This window comes from Phalacrocorax aristotelis, chromosome 33 (assembly GCF_949628215.1).
Source record: "Phalacrocorax aristotelis chromosome 33, bGulAri2.1, whole genome shotgun sequence".
NCBI lineage: Eukaryota > Metazoa > Chordata > Aves > Suliformes > Phalacrocoracidae > Phalacrocorax > Phalacrocorax aristotelis.
In genome coordinates this window covers 216,604-231,546 of record NC_134308.1, presented here as the reverse complement: position 1 = coordinate 231,546, position 14,943 = coordinate 216,604, and the positions used below count along the sequence as shown (strand labels likewise).

Sequence of the window (14,943 nt, the reverse complement as noted above, 5' to 3'; positions counted from 1 at the left end):
GTCCCCTCTGGGGTGGGCGAGTGTCTGCCAAGATGCCTGGGTCCCCTTTAAGGGTGGGTGAGGGTCCCCCTCGATTCTCTTTGGGGAGAGGGGCGGGTCCCCATGATGCCTGGGTCCCCTTTAGGGGTGGGCGGGGGTCCCTCTGGATGCCTGGGTCCCCTTTGAGGGTGGGTGGGTGTCTCTCCAGACCCCCTTTTGGGGTGGCTGGGGGTCCCACGGATGCCTGGGTCCCCATTGCGCTCCATGCCTCAGTTCACCCACTCCCATCCCCCAACCTACTTATCTCACAAATTGCTGCTGGGGGTGGGGGTTAGGGGCGAGGGGCGGGGCTGGGGTTGGGTGTGGCAGGTGGGCGTGGCCTGCTGAGCCCCACCCTCCCCAGGAAGCAGTGCATCGAGCTGGAGCAGCAGTTTGACTTCCTGAAAGACCTGGTGGCGGCCGTGCCCGACATGCAGGGGGAGGGCGACGAGCCCCATGGCGAGGGCGAGCGGGGACCCCGAAGGTGGGCAGGGGTCCCCCCCTGAATGCCTGGGGCCCCCCCAAATGCCAGGGTCCCCTCAAACACCCTGGTCTTCCCCTGAACGGCAGGGTCCCCCCCAGACGCCAAGGTCCCCCCCCAGACACCCTGATCCCCCCCGAACGCCTGGGTGCCCCCCCAAATGCCTGGGACCCCCTCCCATGAACACCTGGGTGGCCCCCCAAATGTCAAACTTGCCCCCAAACGCCTGGAACCCTCCCCAAATGTCTGGGTCCCCCCCCCGAAAGCCTAGGTCCCCCACAAATGCTAGGGTTCCCCCTGAATGCCTGGGACACCCCCAAAACACCAGGGCCCCCCACCAGACACCTGGTTCCCCCCCCCCGAACACTTGGGTGCCCCCCCAAATGCCAGGGTTCTCCCAAAATGCCTGGGACCCCCCTGAAATACCTGGTTCCTCCCCAAAAGCCTGGGTCCCCCCCAAGCACCTGGACCCCCCCCAAATGCCTGAGAGCCCCTGAAACACCTGGCTGCCCCCCCAAATGCCAAGGTTCCCCCCAAATGCCTGGGAACCCCCCCAAAAACCTGGGTCCCCCCCAAACACCTGGGCACCCCCCCCCCCCCCCAAATGCCTGTGTCCCCCTCCCCAGACACCGGGGTGTCCCCCCCAACGCCTGGGTCCTGATGTGGGTGCTGAGGGGGGAGGGTCACCCAGACACCTGGGTTCCTTGGGTATTGGGGGGCGGGGGGGTTCCCCAGATGCCTGAGTCCCTGATAGGGGGTGTCGGGGGGGGGGTCTCTTACAGGGGTCGTCGCCCAGGCACCGGCCGGAAGAATGGGGGTCCTGGGGCGAAGGGGAAGGACCCCAAACAGTCGGGGACGGACTCGGAACAGGAGGTGGGGGGGGGGGGCACCCGGGGGGGGCACCTGAACGCCTGGGTCCTCTTTGGGGGGGTGGGTCCCCAGGGAGGTGGGGGGGGCGCCTGGACACCTGGATCCCTTGAGGGTGGGGGGGGTCCTTTAAGGGTGGGGGGGTCCCTGGGGTGTTTGGGGGGGTCTCCTTGGATCTGAGGAGGGGATTTCCCAAACTCCTGGGTCCCATTTGAGGGGTGGGTGGGGGTCCCCCGTGGAGGTGGGGGTACCTGGATGCCTGGGTCCCTTGAGGGTTGGAGGGTCCTTTAAGGGTGGGGGGTCCCTGGGCCGTGGGGGGGTCCCCTTGGATTTGGGGGGTGGGTCCCAGACTCCTGGGTCCCATTTGGGGGATGGGTGGGGGTCCCCATGGAGGTGGGGGGTGCCCAGATGCCTGGGTCCCTTAAGGGTGGGGTTCCCTGGGGGGCTTGGGGGTTTTTCTTGGAGGTGGGGGGGGGTGTCCCAGACCCCTGGGTCCCCTTTGGGGGGTGAGTGGGGGTCCCCTTGGAGGTAGGGGTGGGCACCCAGACCCCTGGGTCCCCTTTGGGGGGTGGGTGGGGGTCCCCATGGAGATGGGGGGTGACCAGATGCCTGGGTTCCTTAAGGGTGGGGGGGGCTTGGGGGGGGTCTCAGGCCCCTGGGGATGGGGGTGGGGGGAAGGGGTCTCTCACCATCTGGGTTCCCTCGTTGTCATCGTGTGCCCCCCCTCCCCGATTCCCCCCCCCAGGAGGACTCTGAGGACAGCGACAGCGACGGGGAGGAGGAAACGCCGCAGCCCCCCCCTGCCCGACCCCCCCTCAACTTCTCCAGGTACCGGCCCCGGACATCTGGGTCCCCTTTTTTTGGGGGGTGGAGGGGGGGAAGGGGCACACCTGGATGCCTGGGTCCCTTTTTTGGGCTGGTTTGGGGGGGGGGGGGGGGGGGGCTGCAGCAGGACCCCCCCCTCAGACACCCAGGTCCCTCGTTGGGGGGGGGGGGGTGTCCCTTTTTGGGGGTGTTTGGGGGGGGGGCTGCAGCAGGACCCCCACCAGGTCCCTTTTTAGAGGTGTTTTTGTGAGTGTTTGGGGGGGGTCCCCTTTTTGGGGATGGGGGGGCTGCAGCAGAACACCCCCCCCGGATGCCTGAGTCCCTTTTTGGGGGTGTTTGGGGGGGGCTGCAGCAGGACCCCCCCCCGTCCCTTTTTGGGGGTGTTTGGGGGTGTGTGTGTCCTTTTTTGGGAGTGTTTTGGGGGGGGTGTCCCTTTTTGGGGGTGTTTGGAGGGGGCTGCAGTGGGACACACCCCCCCGAATGCCTTAGTCCCTTTTTGGGGGGGGGGTTGGGGGGGTGTCTCTCTTTTTGGGGGGGTTTTGGGGGGGGTGGGGGCTGCAGCAGGACAACGCCCCCCCCCCAGCCGCCCAGGTCCACTGACCCCTCTCCCACAGCCCCGGGGTGCCCTTTGCGCCGCTGGGACCCCCCGCGCTTCCGGGGGGGCTCCCGGGGGGGCTCCCCCCAGCCCCCGGTCCCCCCCGCCCCCCCGAGGAAGAGGAGGATGAAGACTACGACTCCTAGCAGCCCCTCCCCCCCCACCCCCCATTATTTTTTGCCTGTTTTCCCAGGATTTCAACCCATTTCAGGGCCAGGTGCCACCTCCCAGTACGGTCTTACTGGGAGCGTGGGCCTTGCACCAGTTGGGGGGCTGGGGGAGGGTACTGGGAGCACTGGGAGGGAGGGGCCCCCCCCGCTGCCCCATGCTGGGTTGAGGGCACTGGTGTAATGAGTTGTGCCCGTTCTTAGGTGGGGGGGGGGCTGGGTTGGGGAGGCTCAGCCCGGATGCCTGGGTCCCCCCTCCTGGATGCCTGGTTCCCCTTTTTGGGGGGGGTGTGGTGTGGGGGGTGGGGGTGGGGGGAAGGGTTGGTTTTGGGGCCCTTTGGTGGCTTTTAACGAGTCGGGGGGTTTTGTATCGGCTCAATAAAGTTCCTGTTTCCGTAAACCTGGGTGTCTCCCCCCGAAACCCGGGGACCCCCCCAAACCCCTGGGGTTCCCCCCGAACTCCGGGGACCCCCCAAACCCCCGGTTCCCCTCCAAATTCTGTGCCTCCCCCCCCAGTCCTGCCTCCCCCACCCCGTACTGGGTCCTCCGTTCCCTCCTCCACCGCTAGGGGGCAGCAGAGACCCGCCCCGCCCCCTATAGGGGCCCTATAGGAGCCCCCGGGAGGACCTATAGGATCTATAGGAGTCCATTGGGGGGGTTACAGGGACTTAAAGGAGGCTCCAGAGGAGTCTATTAGGGGCCTATAGGGCCTTTGGGCTGGTTTACAGGGACCTATAGGAGCTCCGAGGCAATATAGGCACCTATAGGAGCTCATAAGGGTGTTCATTGGGACTTATGGGGGTCTGTAGGGGCCTATAGGAGCTCACAGGGGCTTTTAGGCACCTATAGGAGCCCATAAGAGGGTTCATAGGGGCTTATGGTGGTCTGTAGGAGCTTTGTAAGGGCCTATAGGAGCTCATAGGGGGGTCATATGGATCTATAGGAGCCCTTAGGGGGTTTATAGGAGCCGATAGGAGGGTTTATAGGGCCGCAGGCGATCTACAGGGTGCTATAGGGGGAGCTATACAGGTTTGTGAGGGTCTGTAGGGAAGCTGTAGGGGCTTATAAAAGCTTACAGGAGGTTGTAAGGCCTTATAAGGGCACATAAAGGATCTATAGGGGTCTATAATGGTGGCATAGCGGCCCACAGCACATCTTGGAGGGGCTTCACAGGGAGCCGCAGGCGGTCTGTAGGGTCCGACAGGCTGTTGTGGAGGGGCTATAGGGGATCGCTAGAAGGCTAGTGGGTCTCTATAGGGGCCTGGGGGTGTCTATAAGGTCCCTATAGGCAGTATTGGGGTCACGGAGGCATTCCTCAGGGTCTAGAGTGGGGCCCACAAGGGGGCCGGGGGGAGGTGCTAAGGGGGCGGGGGTCGATCTATGGGGGTCCTGGTGTACGGGGAGGGGTCTAAAGGACATCTATAGGGGGTCTATGGGGGGTCTATAGGCCCCTGCGGGCGCGTGTGGGGCCGGCGGGCGGGGGGACCCAGGCGTCCGGTGGCCCCAGGCGTCCGAGCGCCCGCGGCGCTGGAATCCGCCTCCCCCCCCCGCCCCCCCCCCCGGCCTAATCCCGGTGGTGACACTTTAACCAAAAGAGCCGCTTTTCGCCTTATATAACGGGGCCGGCGGGAGGGGGGACCCCGGGGACGGGGACGTCACCCCCAGGAGGCCAGGTAGGGGTTGGGGACAGCGGGGGGGGGGATGTGGGGACAGCGGGGGGGGGGGGAGCGTAGGAGGGGGACCCTGAGGGGCACAGGGGGGACGGGGGGGGGGGGTTGGGGACATCATGGAAGGGACCTGGGAGGGGTTGGGGACATCGCGGGGGCGGGGGGTTGGGGACAGGTTGGGGACATCGTGGGGGGACGTGGGAGGGGTTGGGGACATCAGAGAGGGGTTGGGGACATCGAGGGGGGACATGGGAGAGGTTGGGGGCATCGTGGGGGGGCGTGGGAGGGGTTGGGGACATCAGAGAGGGGTTGGGGACATCGTGGGTGGACATGGGAGAGGTTGGGGACATCAGAGAGGGGTTGGGGACATCGAGGGGGGACGTGGAATGGGTTGGGGTCAGGTTGGGGACACCGTGGGTGGACGTGGGAGAGGTTGGGGACATCGTGGGGGGACGTGGGAGGGGTTGGGGACATCAGAGAGGGGTTGGGGACATCGAGGGGGGACGTGGAATGGGTTGGGGTCAGGTTGGGGACATCGTGGGTGGACGTGGGAGAGGTTGGGGACATCAGAGAGGGGTTGGGGACATCGAGGGGGGACGTGGGAGGGGTTGGGGACAGGTTGGGGACATCAAGGGGGGACGTGGGAGGGGTTGGGGACAGGTTGGGGACGTCGTGGAGGGGACCTGGGGTGGGTTGGGGACATCAGGACAAGTTGGGGACATCAGGACAGGGTGGGGACATCACGGAGAGGGGACGGGGCAGACTGGGGACATTGGGGAGGGGCACGGTGGGGGCTTGGGATGGGCTGGCGATGTGGGATGGGTTGGGGACATCAGAGAGGGGTTGGGGACATCACAGAGGGGACGTGGGGTGGGTTGGGGACAGGTTGGGGACATCATGGGGGGACATGGGAGAGGTTGGGGACATCAGAGGGGTTGCGGACATCGAGGGGGGATCTGAGAGGGGTTGCGGGCAGGTTGGGGACATCACGGAGAGGAGATGGGGTGGGTTGGGGACATCAGAGAGGGGACAGGGACAAGTTGGGGACCCTGAGGGGCAAGGTGGGGATGTGGGGGGGTTGAGGACATCATGGAGGGGTTGGGGACATCAGGACAGGTTGGGGACATCACAGAGGGGACCTGGGAGGGGTTGGGGGACACAAGGGGTGTGGGGACATTGCTGTGGGGACACGTTGGGGACATCGAGGAGTGGTTGGGGACTGGGGGACATCAGGGACACCAGAAGAGGGTACATGGGGGAGGGGTTTTGGCCATCGAGAGGTTGGGGACATTGGAGAGGGGACATGGGGTGCCCTGGGGATGGGGGGGGGGGAGGGGGACACACGGGGGTGGGACGTGCTGGGGACATCAGAGAGGGGACCCTTCACCTTGGGGACACGGGAGGCGCAGCTGGCCGGATGTCCCCGTCCCCAGGGAGCCACGCTGGGAGGGGTTGGGGACATCAGGAGGGCTTGGGGACGCGTGACGCAAGTTGGTGACACCGTCCCCCATCTGAGGCGTGTCCTTGGTGGTCACCATGTGTGTCCCCCGCTGTGTCCCCGCGGCCCCTGTCCTTCTGCCTGTCCCCATGTCCCAGTGTCCCCCTGTCCCTGTGTCCCCAGTCCCCTTGTCCTGGTGTCCCCATCTTAACACAGGTGTCTGAGCTGGGTCCGCACAACGTCCCTGTGGGTGGCCATGTCCCCTGTGATGGTGTCCCCATGGATGGGTGTCCCCATGGATGACTGTCCCCATGGGTGATGGTGTCCCTGTGGGTGATGGTGTCCCCATGGATGACTGTCCCCATGGGTGATGGTGTCCCCATGGGTGATAGTGTCCCCTGTGGGTGGTGGTGTCCCTGAGGGTGATAGTGTCCCCATGGATGACTGTCCCCATGGGTGATGGTGTCCCCATGGGTGATGGTGTCCCCGTGGACGACTGTCCCCATGGGTGATGGTGTCCCCGTGGGTGATGGTGTCCCCGTGGGTGATAGTGTTCCCTGTGGGTGGTGGTGTCCCTGAGGGTGATGGTGTCCCCGTGGATGACTGTCCCCATGGGTGATGGTGTCCCCATGGGTGATGGTGTCCCCGTGGGTGATAGTGTCCCCTGTGGGTGGTGGTGTCCCTGAGGGTGATAGTGTCCCCATGGATGACTGTCCCCATGGGTGATGGTGTCCCCGTGGGTGATGGTGTCCCCATGGATGACTGTCCCCATGGGCGATGGTGTCCCCATGGGTGATAGTGTCCCCTGTGGGTGGTGGTGTCCCTGAGGGTGATAGTGTCCCCATGGATGACTGTCCCCATGGGTGATGGTGTCCCCGTGGATGATGGTGTCCCCATGGACGACTGTCCCCATGGGTGATGGTGTCCCCGTGGGTGATGGTGTCCCCGTGGATGACTGTCCCCATGGGTGATGGTGTCCCCGTGGGTGATGGTGTCCCCGTGGACGACTGTCCCCATGGGTGATGGTGTCCCCGTGGGTGATGGTGTCCCCATGGGTGATGGTGTCCCCGTGGACGACTGTCCCCCATGGGCGATGGTGTCCCCACAGGTGATGGTGTCCCTGTGGGTGATGGTGTCCCCATGGATGGGTGTCCCCGTGGACGACTGTCCCCCATGGGTGATGGTGTCCCCGTGGGTGATGGTGTCCCCATGGATGGGTGTCCCCGTGGACGACTGTCCCCCATGGGCGATGGTGTCCCCACAGGTGATGGTGTCCCTGTGGGTGATGGTGTCCCCATGGATGGGTGTCCCCGTGGACGACTGTCCCCCATGGGTGATGGTGTCCCTGTGGGTGATGGTGTCCCCATGGATGACTGTCCCCATGGGCGATGGTGTCCCCACAGGTGATGGTGTCCCCATGGATGACTGTCCCCATGGGCGATGGTGTCCCCACAGGTGATGGTGTCCCCATGGATGACTGTCCCCATGGGCGATGGTGTCCCCACAGGTGATGGTGTCCCTGTGGGTGATGCTGTCCCCATGGATGACTGTCCCCATGGGTGATGGTGTCCCCATGGGTGATGGTGTCCCCGTGGGTGATGGTGTCCCCATGGGTGATGGTGTCCCCGTGGGTGATGGTGTCCCTGAGGGTGATGGTGTCCCCATGGATGACTGTCCCCATGGGTGATGGGGTCCCTGTGGGTGATGGTGTCCCCGGGGGTGCTGATGTTCCCCATGCCCTCGTGTCCAGCGGTGTCCCTGTGTCTGACGGCGTCCCCCGCGGGTGACGGTGTCCCCGCGCCCCAGGATGCCGTTCGGGGCAGTGTTGGCGCAGGTCGGGGGGCTGGGACGCTTCCAGGTGCTACAGACGGCGCTGCTGGTGGTGCCCATCCTGCTCATGGCCAGCCACAACCTGCTGCAGAACTTCACTGCTGCCGTCCCCCCGCACCGCTGCCGCGTCCCCGATGTCACCCCCGCTCCTGGTGCCACCCTGAACGTCCCCAGCGCCACCCCAGGGCCACCCGCAAACACCCTTGATGGCACCTCAACAGCTTCTGATGGCACCTTGAGGTCCTCCAATGGCACCCTGAGGTCCTCCAATGGCACCCTGAGGTCTTCTGGTGGGACCTTGAGGTCTCCTGGTGCCACCCTGAGGTCCCCTGATGGCACCTTGGGGTCTCCTGGTGCCACCCTGAGGTCTCCTGATGGCACCTTGAGGTCCTCCTATGGCACCCTGAGGTCTCCTGATGGCAACCTGGGGTCCTTCGAAGGCACCAGCATCCCTGGTGCCACCCACGTCACACTTGATGGCACGCCGGCACCCCCTGACAGCACCCATGTCCAGCCTGATGCCACCTTGGGGTCCTTCAATGGCACCTTGGGACCTGCTGGTGCTACCCTGGGGTGGTCCAATGGCACCCTGGGGTCCCCTGATGCCACCCTGGGGTCCTGCCGACGCTACGTGGCCTCGTCCCCCGCCAACGGTAGCACCGGTCCCCGGCCCACCGAGCCCTGCCACGATGGCTGGGACTACGACCGCAGCATCTACGTGGCCACCATCGTCACCGAGGTGGGGACGGGGACACAGGGGCGGGGACAGGGGACGGGCGAGGTGGGGCAGGACGGAGGGCAGGAAGGCGTCCCCAGTGTCCATGTGGGCACCAACGTCCCCAAGGTGGGGGTGGGGAGGGGGGGGATGGAGGGATGGAGATGGAGGGATGGAGACGGGAGGAGGAAGATGGAGCCATGTGGGGATGAAGGGATGGAGATGGAGCCATAGGGAGATGGAGGGATGGAGATGGAGCCATGTGGGGATGGGAGGATGAAGATGGAGCCCTATTGAGATGAAGGGATGGAGATGGAGCCATATGGAGATGGAGGGGTGGAGAGTATGGAGATGGAGCCGTGTGGGGATGGAGGAACGGAGATGGAGCCATGTGGGGAAGATGGGGCTATGGAGATGACACAGGGTGGAGGTGGTGGAACACGTGGAGAGCTGGAGAGGAGGGAAGAGGAGGGACTGATGGGTGGAAGGGGAGGACAAGGCGTCCTCAGCTCATCTCCATCCCCATAGTGGGACCTCGTCTGCAGCTACCGGCAGCTCCGGCAGATGGCCCAGTCCATCTACATGGCCGGGGTCCTGGTGGGCGCCCTGATCCTGGGGGGCCTCTCGGACAGGTGAGGGTAGCAGAGACCCCTCCCCGTGCCTCAGTTTCCCCATGGGGCATTGGACAGACCATCGCCCAGTGGCGCCCAGTGGCACCCAGTGCCTCCCTGTTGCAGGTTTGGGCGCAAGGCCATGTTGATATGGTCCTACCTGCAGCTGGGGGTGATGGGGACGTGCACGGCCTTCGCCCCCAACTACGCGTCCTACTGCGTCTTCCGCTTCGCCGGTGGCATGGCCCTCTCCGGCTTCGGCCTCAGCATCGCCTGCCTGGGTGAGGGGACAGGGGTGAGGATGACCGCGGGGAGCTGGGTGGGGACAACCAGCATGGCCATGGTGGGGACACCCCAATGACCGTGGACGTCCCAAAGGCCATGGATGTGGCCGTCACCATGGCTGTGGATGGAGATGTCCCCAACGGCCATGGCTGGGGACAGTGACGAAGATGGCCACATGGCTCTGGGTGGGGACAATCGGCATGGCTACAAATGGGGGTTGCCCAATGGCCATGGATGTCCCAACGGCCATGGATGTCCCAACAGCTGTGGATGTCCCTCACAATGGCCATGGATGTCCGTCCCAATGGCCATGGATGTCCCAACAGCCATGGATGTCCCTCCCAACGGCCATGGATGTCCCTCCCAACGGCCATGGATGTCCCAAAGGCCATGGATGTCCCAAAGGCCATGGATGTCCCTCACAATGGCCATGGATGTCCGTCCCAAAGGCCATGGATGTCCCAAAGGCCATGGATGTCCCAACAGCCATGGATGTCCCTCCCAACGGCCATGGATGTCCCTCCCAACGGCCATGGATGTCCCAAAGGCCATGGATGTCCCAACAGCTGTGGATGTCCCTCCCAATGGCCATGGATGTCCCAAAGGCCATGGATGTCCCAACAGCTGTGGATGTCCCTCCCAATGGCCATGGATGTCCCTCACAATGGCCATGGATGTCCCAATGGCCATGGATGTCCCAACAGCCATGGATGTCCCTCCCAATGGCCATGGATGTCCCAACAGCCATGGATGTCCCTCCCAACGGCTATGGATGTCCCTCCCAATGGCCATGGATGTCCCAAAGGCCATGGATGTCCCAACAACTGTGGATGCCTCTCACAATGGCCATGGATGTCCCAATGGCTATGGATGTCCCTCCCAATGGCTATGGATGTCCCTCCCAATGGCCATGGATGTCCCTCCCAATGGCCATGGATGTCCCAACGGCCATGGATGTCCCTCCCAATGGCCATGGATGTCCCAAAGGCCATGGATGTCCCAACAGCTGTGGATGCCTCGCCCAATGGCCATGGATGTCCCTCCCAATGGCCATGGATGTCCCAACGGCCATGGATGTCCCTCCCAATGGCCATGGATTTCCCAAAGGCCATGGATGTCCCAACAGCTGTGGATGTCCCTCCCAATGGCCATGGATGTCCCAAAGGCTGTGGATGTCCCAATGGCCATGGATGTCCCTCCCAATGGCCATGGATGTCCCTCCCAATGGCCATGGATGTTCCAACGGCCATGGATGTCCCTCCCAATGGCCATGGATGTCCCTCCCAATGGCCATGGATGTCTCAAAGGCCATGGATGTCCCTCCCAACGGCCATGGATGTCCCTCCCAATGGCCATGGATGTCCCTCCCAATGGCCATGGATGTCCTTCCCAACGGCCATGGATGTCCCTCCCAACGGCCATGGATGTCCCAACGGCCATGGATGTCCCTCACAATGGCCATGGATGTCCCAATGGCCATGGATGTCCCAACGGCCATGGATGTCCCTCCCAACGGCCATGGATGTTCCAACGGCCATGGATGTCCCTCCCAACGGCTATGGATGTCCCTCCCAATGGCCATGGATGTCCCAACGGCCATGGATGTCCCTCCCAATGGCCATGGATGTTCCAACGGCCATGGATGTCCCTCCCAACGGCTATGGATGTCCCTCCCAATGGCCATGGAGGCCCAACGGCCATGGATGTCCCTCCCAACGGCCATGGAGGCCCTACGGCCATGGATGTCCCAATGGTCATGGGTGTGGACATCACCGCAGCCACGGAGAGGGATGTTGTTGTGGCCATGGATGGAGATGTCCCCAGCGGCCATGGCTGGGGGACATGCCCCTCTCTACAAATGGAGACATCCCTATGGCTGCCAATGGGGACATCCCAGTGGTCTCTGATGGGGACATCACCATGGCCATGATGGGGCTCTGTGGTGCGGATGCATCTGGGCACGATGGGGAAGCCACGGTCACAAGGAGGGTGATGGCGGGGGGGGCGGGAAACACGAGTCCGACGTGACCCTGTGGTCTCCTGCAGTGGTGGAGTGGATCCCCACGCCCTACCGCGCCATCACCGTGGCCATCACTGGCTTCGCCTACACCCTGGGCCAGATCCTGCTGGCCGGCATGGCCTACACTGTCCCCCACTGGCGCTGGCTCCAGCTCACCGTCTCGCTGCCCTTCTTCATCTTCTTCCTCTGCTCTTGGTAGGATGGTTGGGCCCCTTGGGGAAGGCCGTGGTGGTGGTGGTGGGGCTCTCTCCATGCCTCAGTTTCCCCCTCGGTGACTGCAGGTGGTTGGCTGAGTCCGCCCGTTGGCTGGTGCTCTCGGGGAAGGCCGAGAGGGCTGTGAAGGTCCTGCAGCGAGTGGCCAAGATTAACAAGAGAAAGGAGGAAGGGGAGAAGATCACTGTGGAGGTATGGTGGCCCCATGGTGGGGGGGGACCCTGGTTTCCCACCCCTGTCCCCTGCCAACCTCTCCTGTTTCCCCCTCCCCCAGATCCTGAAGTCCAACATGAAGGAGGAGTTGGCTGGTCTGAAGTCCTCCTACACCATCTCCGACCTGGTCCGGACCCCTGTCATCCGTCACATCTTCTTCTGCCTCTCCATCGTCTGGTGGGGTTGGGTTGGACTGGAGATGTCTGGTGGGGATGATGATGAGGAAGGAGGGATGGGGAGGGGGTGGAGGGCTGGAAAGTTGGGTGGAGAGATGGAGGGAGGGATGGTTGTAAGGGTGATGGAGGGTTGTGTGGATGGAAGAGTGGATGGATGGAGGGTAGGGTGGATGGCTGGACAGTTGGAAGGATGGTTGGTTGGTTGGATGGATGGAAGGGTAGACAGACATATGGTTGGACAGTTGGTCAGACGTACGGATGGATGAATGGAAAGATGGAAAGCTGGCCAGAAAATCAGTGAATCCAGCCATCCAAGAGTACCACAGCCCTCCTCCATCTGAGATCCCTGCCCTGTCCCATGTGATGGTGACATCCCAGGGAGGTCCATGCCTCTCTCTGCCCTGCTCCAGGTTCTCCATCAGTTTCTCCTACTACGGGCTGGCCATGGATCTGCAAAACTTCGGGGTCAGCATTTACCTCATCCAGGTGATTTTCGGCGCCGTTGACTTCCCGGCCAAAGTGGTGGTGACCGTCTCCCTGAGCTACATTGGCCGGCGGGTGTCACTGATGGTGGCCCTCTTCTTGGCGGGGCTAGTCATCATTGCCAACATCTTTGTCTCCACAGGTGGGTGCGATGGGGTGATGGGGGGGGGAGGGGTGGTCTTTTGCACTGGTCTGTCCAACCACCCGTGTCCCCACCAGTCCAACGCACAACTCTGGTTTGCTCTTCACCCACCCGGGCTTGTGTCAGCACTGGTGTGGCCAGCAGGAGCCGGGCAGGGATGGGGCCCCTGTGCTCGGCCCTGGGGAGGCCCCACCTCGAATGCTGGGCTCAGGTTTGGGCCCCTCGGGACAAGAAGGGCCTGGAGGGGCTGGAGCGTGTCCAGAGAAGGGCAGCGGGGCTGGGGCAGGGTCTGGAGCACAAGTGTGCTGGGGGGCGGCTGAGGGGGCTGGGGGGGTTTAGCCTGGAGAAGAGGGGGCTGAGGGGAGCCCTTCTCGCTCTCTGCAGCTGCCTGAGAGGGGCTGGGGTGAGGGGGGGGTCGGTCCCTGCTCCCAAGCGACGGGACGAGGGGAGACGGCCTCAGGCTGCCTCAGGGGAGGGTTAGGCTGGCGACGAGGGACAATTTCTTCCCCAAAAGGGCGGCCGGGCGTTGGCACAGGCTGCCCCGAGAGGTGGGGGAGTCGCCGTCCCCGGGGGTGCTCAAACAGCGTGTCGGGGCGGCCCTCGGGGACGCGGTTGAGGAGCCCTGGGGGTGTCGGGTTGGCGGCTGCGCTTGATGACCCTCAAGGTCTTTTCCAACCTTTACAATTGCATGATCCCTCCCTTCTCCAGCCATTGAATGACGCACGTGCCCACCGCTCCACCCACGCTCTCACCTCTCCACCCATCCATCCACGTCTGCAACCTCCATCCCACCTGTCCACCCCTACACCCCCTCCTTTCTCCTTCTCACCATCGCCCCACCCCCTCTCTCCTTGTGCCCCAGAGCTGCAGACGGTGCGCACGGCGCTGGCCGTCATCGGCAAGGGTTGCCTCTCCGCCTCCTTCAACTGCGTTTTCCTCTACACCACTGAGCTCTACCCCACTCCCATCAGGTAAAACCCTGTCCCCATCACCCCGCAGTGGGGTAGGTCCCTCATCACCCACCCATGACACCCCCAAGGTGGTCCTGGCCCCCTGTTGACCCCACCCCCACCCCGGGCACCGGCAGGCAGACCGGGCTGGGCTTTGGCAGCACCATGGCCCGCGTGGGCGGCATCGTGGCGCCGCTGGTGAAGATGATGGATGAGTACTACCCCTTCTTGCCCCCTGCGGTCTATGGGGTGGCCCCCGTGGTGGCGGCCGTGGCGGCCGGATTCCTCCCAGAGACCCTCAACTTGCCGCTGCCCGACACCATCGAGGAGGTGGAGAGCAGGTGGGCGTGGGGCAGGAGAGGATGGACGGATGGACGGATGGACGCATCTAGTGGTAGATGAATGACTGGATTTTGTGGATGGACGGAGAGGAGACCAACTGGATGGGTGGAGGGGTAGGTTGGTAGGCAAAGGGGGTGGTGGCTTGGATGGATGATGGTTGGATGATGGATGGTTGGATGACATGGATGGATGGATGATGGTTGGATGACATGGATGGATGGATGATGGTTGGATGATGGACGGTTGGATGACATGGATGGATGGATGATGGATATTTGGATGATGAATGATGATTGGGTGATGGATGGATGACGGACAGATGGTTGGACGACAGATGGTTGGACGATGGATAGTTGGGCAGATGGACTGAAAGATGAAGGGGTTTTGGACAGATGGACAGACGGATGTGCTGAAGGACAAGAGGATGGCTGTGTTGGCAGAAGAACGAGTGATGTGAGTGGCCGAATGGCTGGACACGGTACAAGCTGGGCTGCTTCCCACCCTGCCTGTGCCTGCTCTGTCCTGCCATGCCCCACAGACCATCATCATCATCATCATCTTCCTCCCTCCAGGGCCAAACGGAAGAAGACGGAGGACCCCAAAGAGAAGATCCCCCTCCAGCCCCAGGACAAGGCCCCACAGAAGGAGGCCTGAAGGCTGATGGGGTGGGGGGGGACAGCACCCCACATCTGGCCACCAGCAAAACCCCCCCTCACCCGTGGGCCCCCCTGCAGCCTTGTTTTGGGGACGGGTATGACTTCGCTGCCTGCCCCACAGCTGGTGACCTCCCTGTGTGGGGCAGGGGAAATCCTCGGAGGAATAAAGCAGCTCTGCTGGGGACAGTGTCTCGGGGTGTTATCTGAGCCCACCGACAGTCACCTCCAATAAGCTGACACCCAACAACC

The 14,943-nt window shown here is 63.5% G+C and overlaps 2 protein-coding genes across 5 annotated transcripts; both read left to right on the top strand.

Annotated features, from left to right (window-relative positions):
• Positions 1-348: 348 nt before the first annotated feature.
• On the top strand, positions 349-3,353 carry DRAP1 (DR1 associated protein 1; the record flags this gene model as incomplete). Its single annotated transcript, XM_075076626.1, has 4 exons — positions 349-502; positions 1,282-1,372; positions 2,112-2,194; positions 2,806-3,353. Coding segments are annotated over 4 exons (455 nt in total), but the record flags the coding sequence as incomplete, so codon positions are not given.
• Positions 3,354-4,521: 1,168 nt separating this feature from the next.
• Positions 4,522-14,878, top strand: LOC142049178 (solute carrier family 22 member 6-A-like). 4 transcript variants are annotated; one of them, XM_075076643.1, is made up of 12 exons: positions 4,528-4,626; positions 7,809-8,149; positions 8,255-8,627; positions 9,132-9,235; positions 9,341-9,495; positions 11,546-11,714; positions 11,801-11,924; positions 12,007-12,122; positions 12,532-12,746; positions 13,609-13,717; positions 13,834-14,037; positions 14,611-14,878. In XM_075076643.1, exons 2-12 carry the CDS (start codon positions 7,866-7,868, stop codon positions 14,690-14,692), a joined length of 1,935 nt encoding a protein of 644 aa, XP_074932744.1. In that variant the 5' UTR covers positions 4,528-4,626; positions 7,809-7,865; the 3' UTR covers positions 14,693-14,878. The 4 variants fall into 4 exon arrangements, with proteins under 4 accessions (XP_074932743.1, XP_074932745.1, XP_074932744.1 ...); XM_075076642.1 differs by having other exon boundaries at positions 4,522-4,626; positions 7,865-8,627; XM_075076640.1 differs by having other exon boundaries at positions 7,809-8,627.
• The last annotated feature ends 65 nt before the right edge of the window (positions 14,879-14,943 follow it).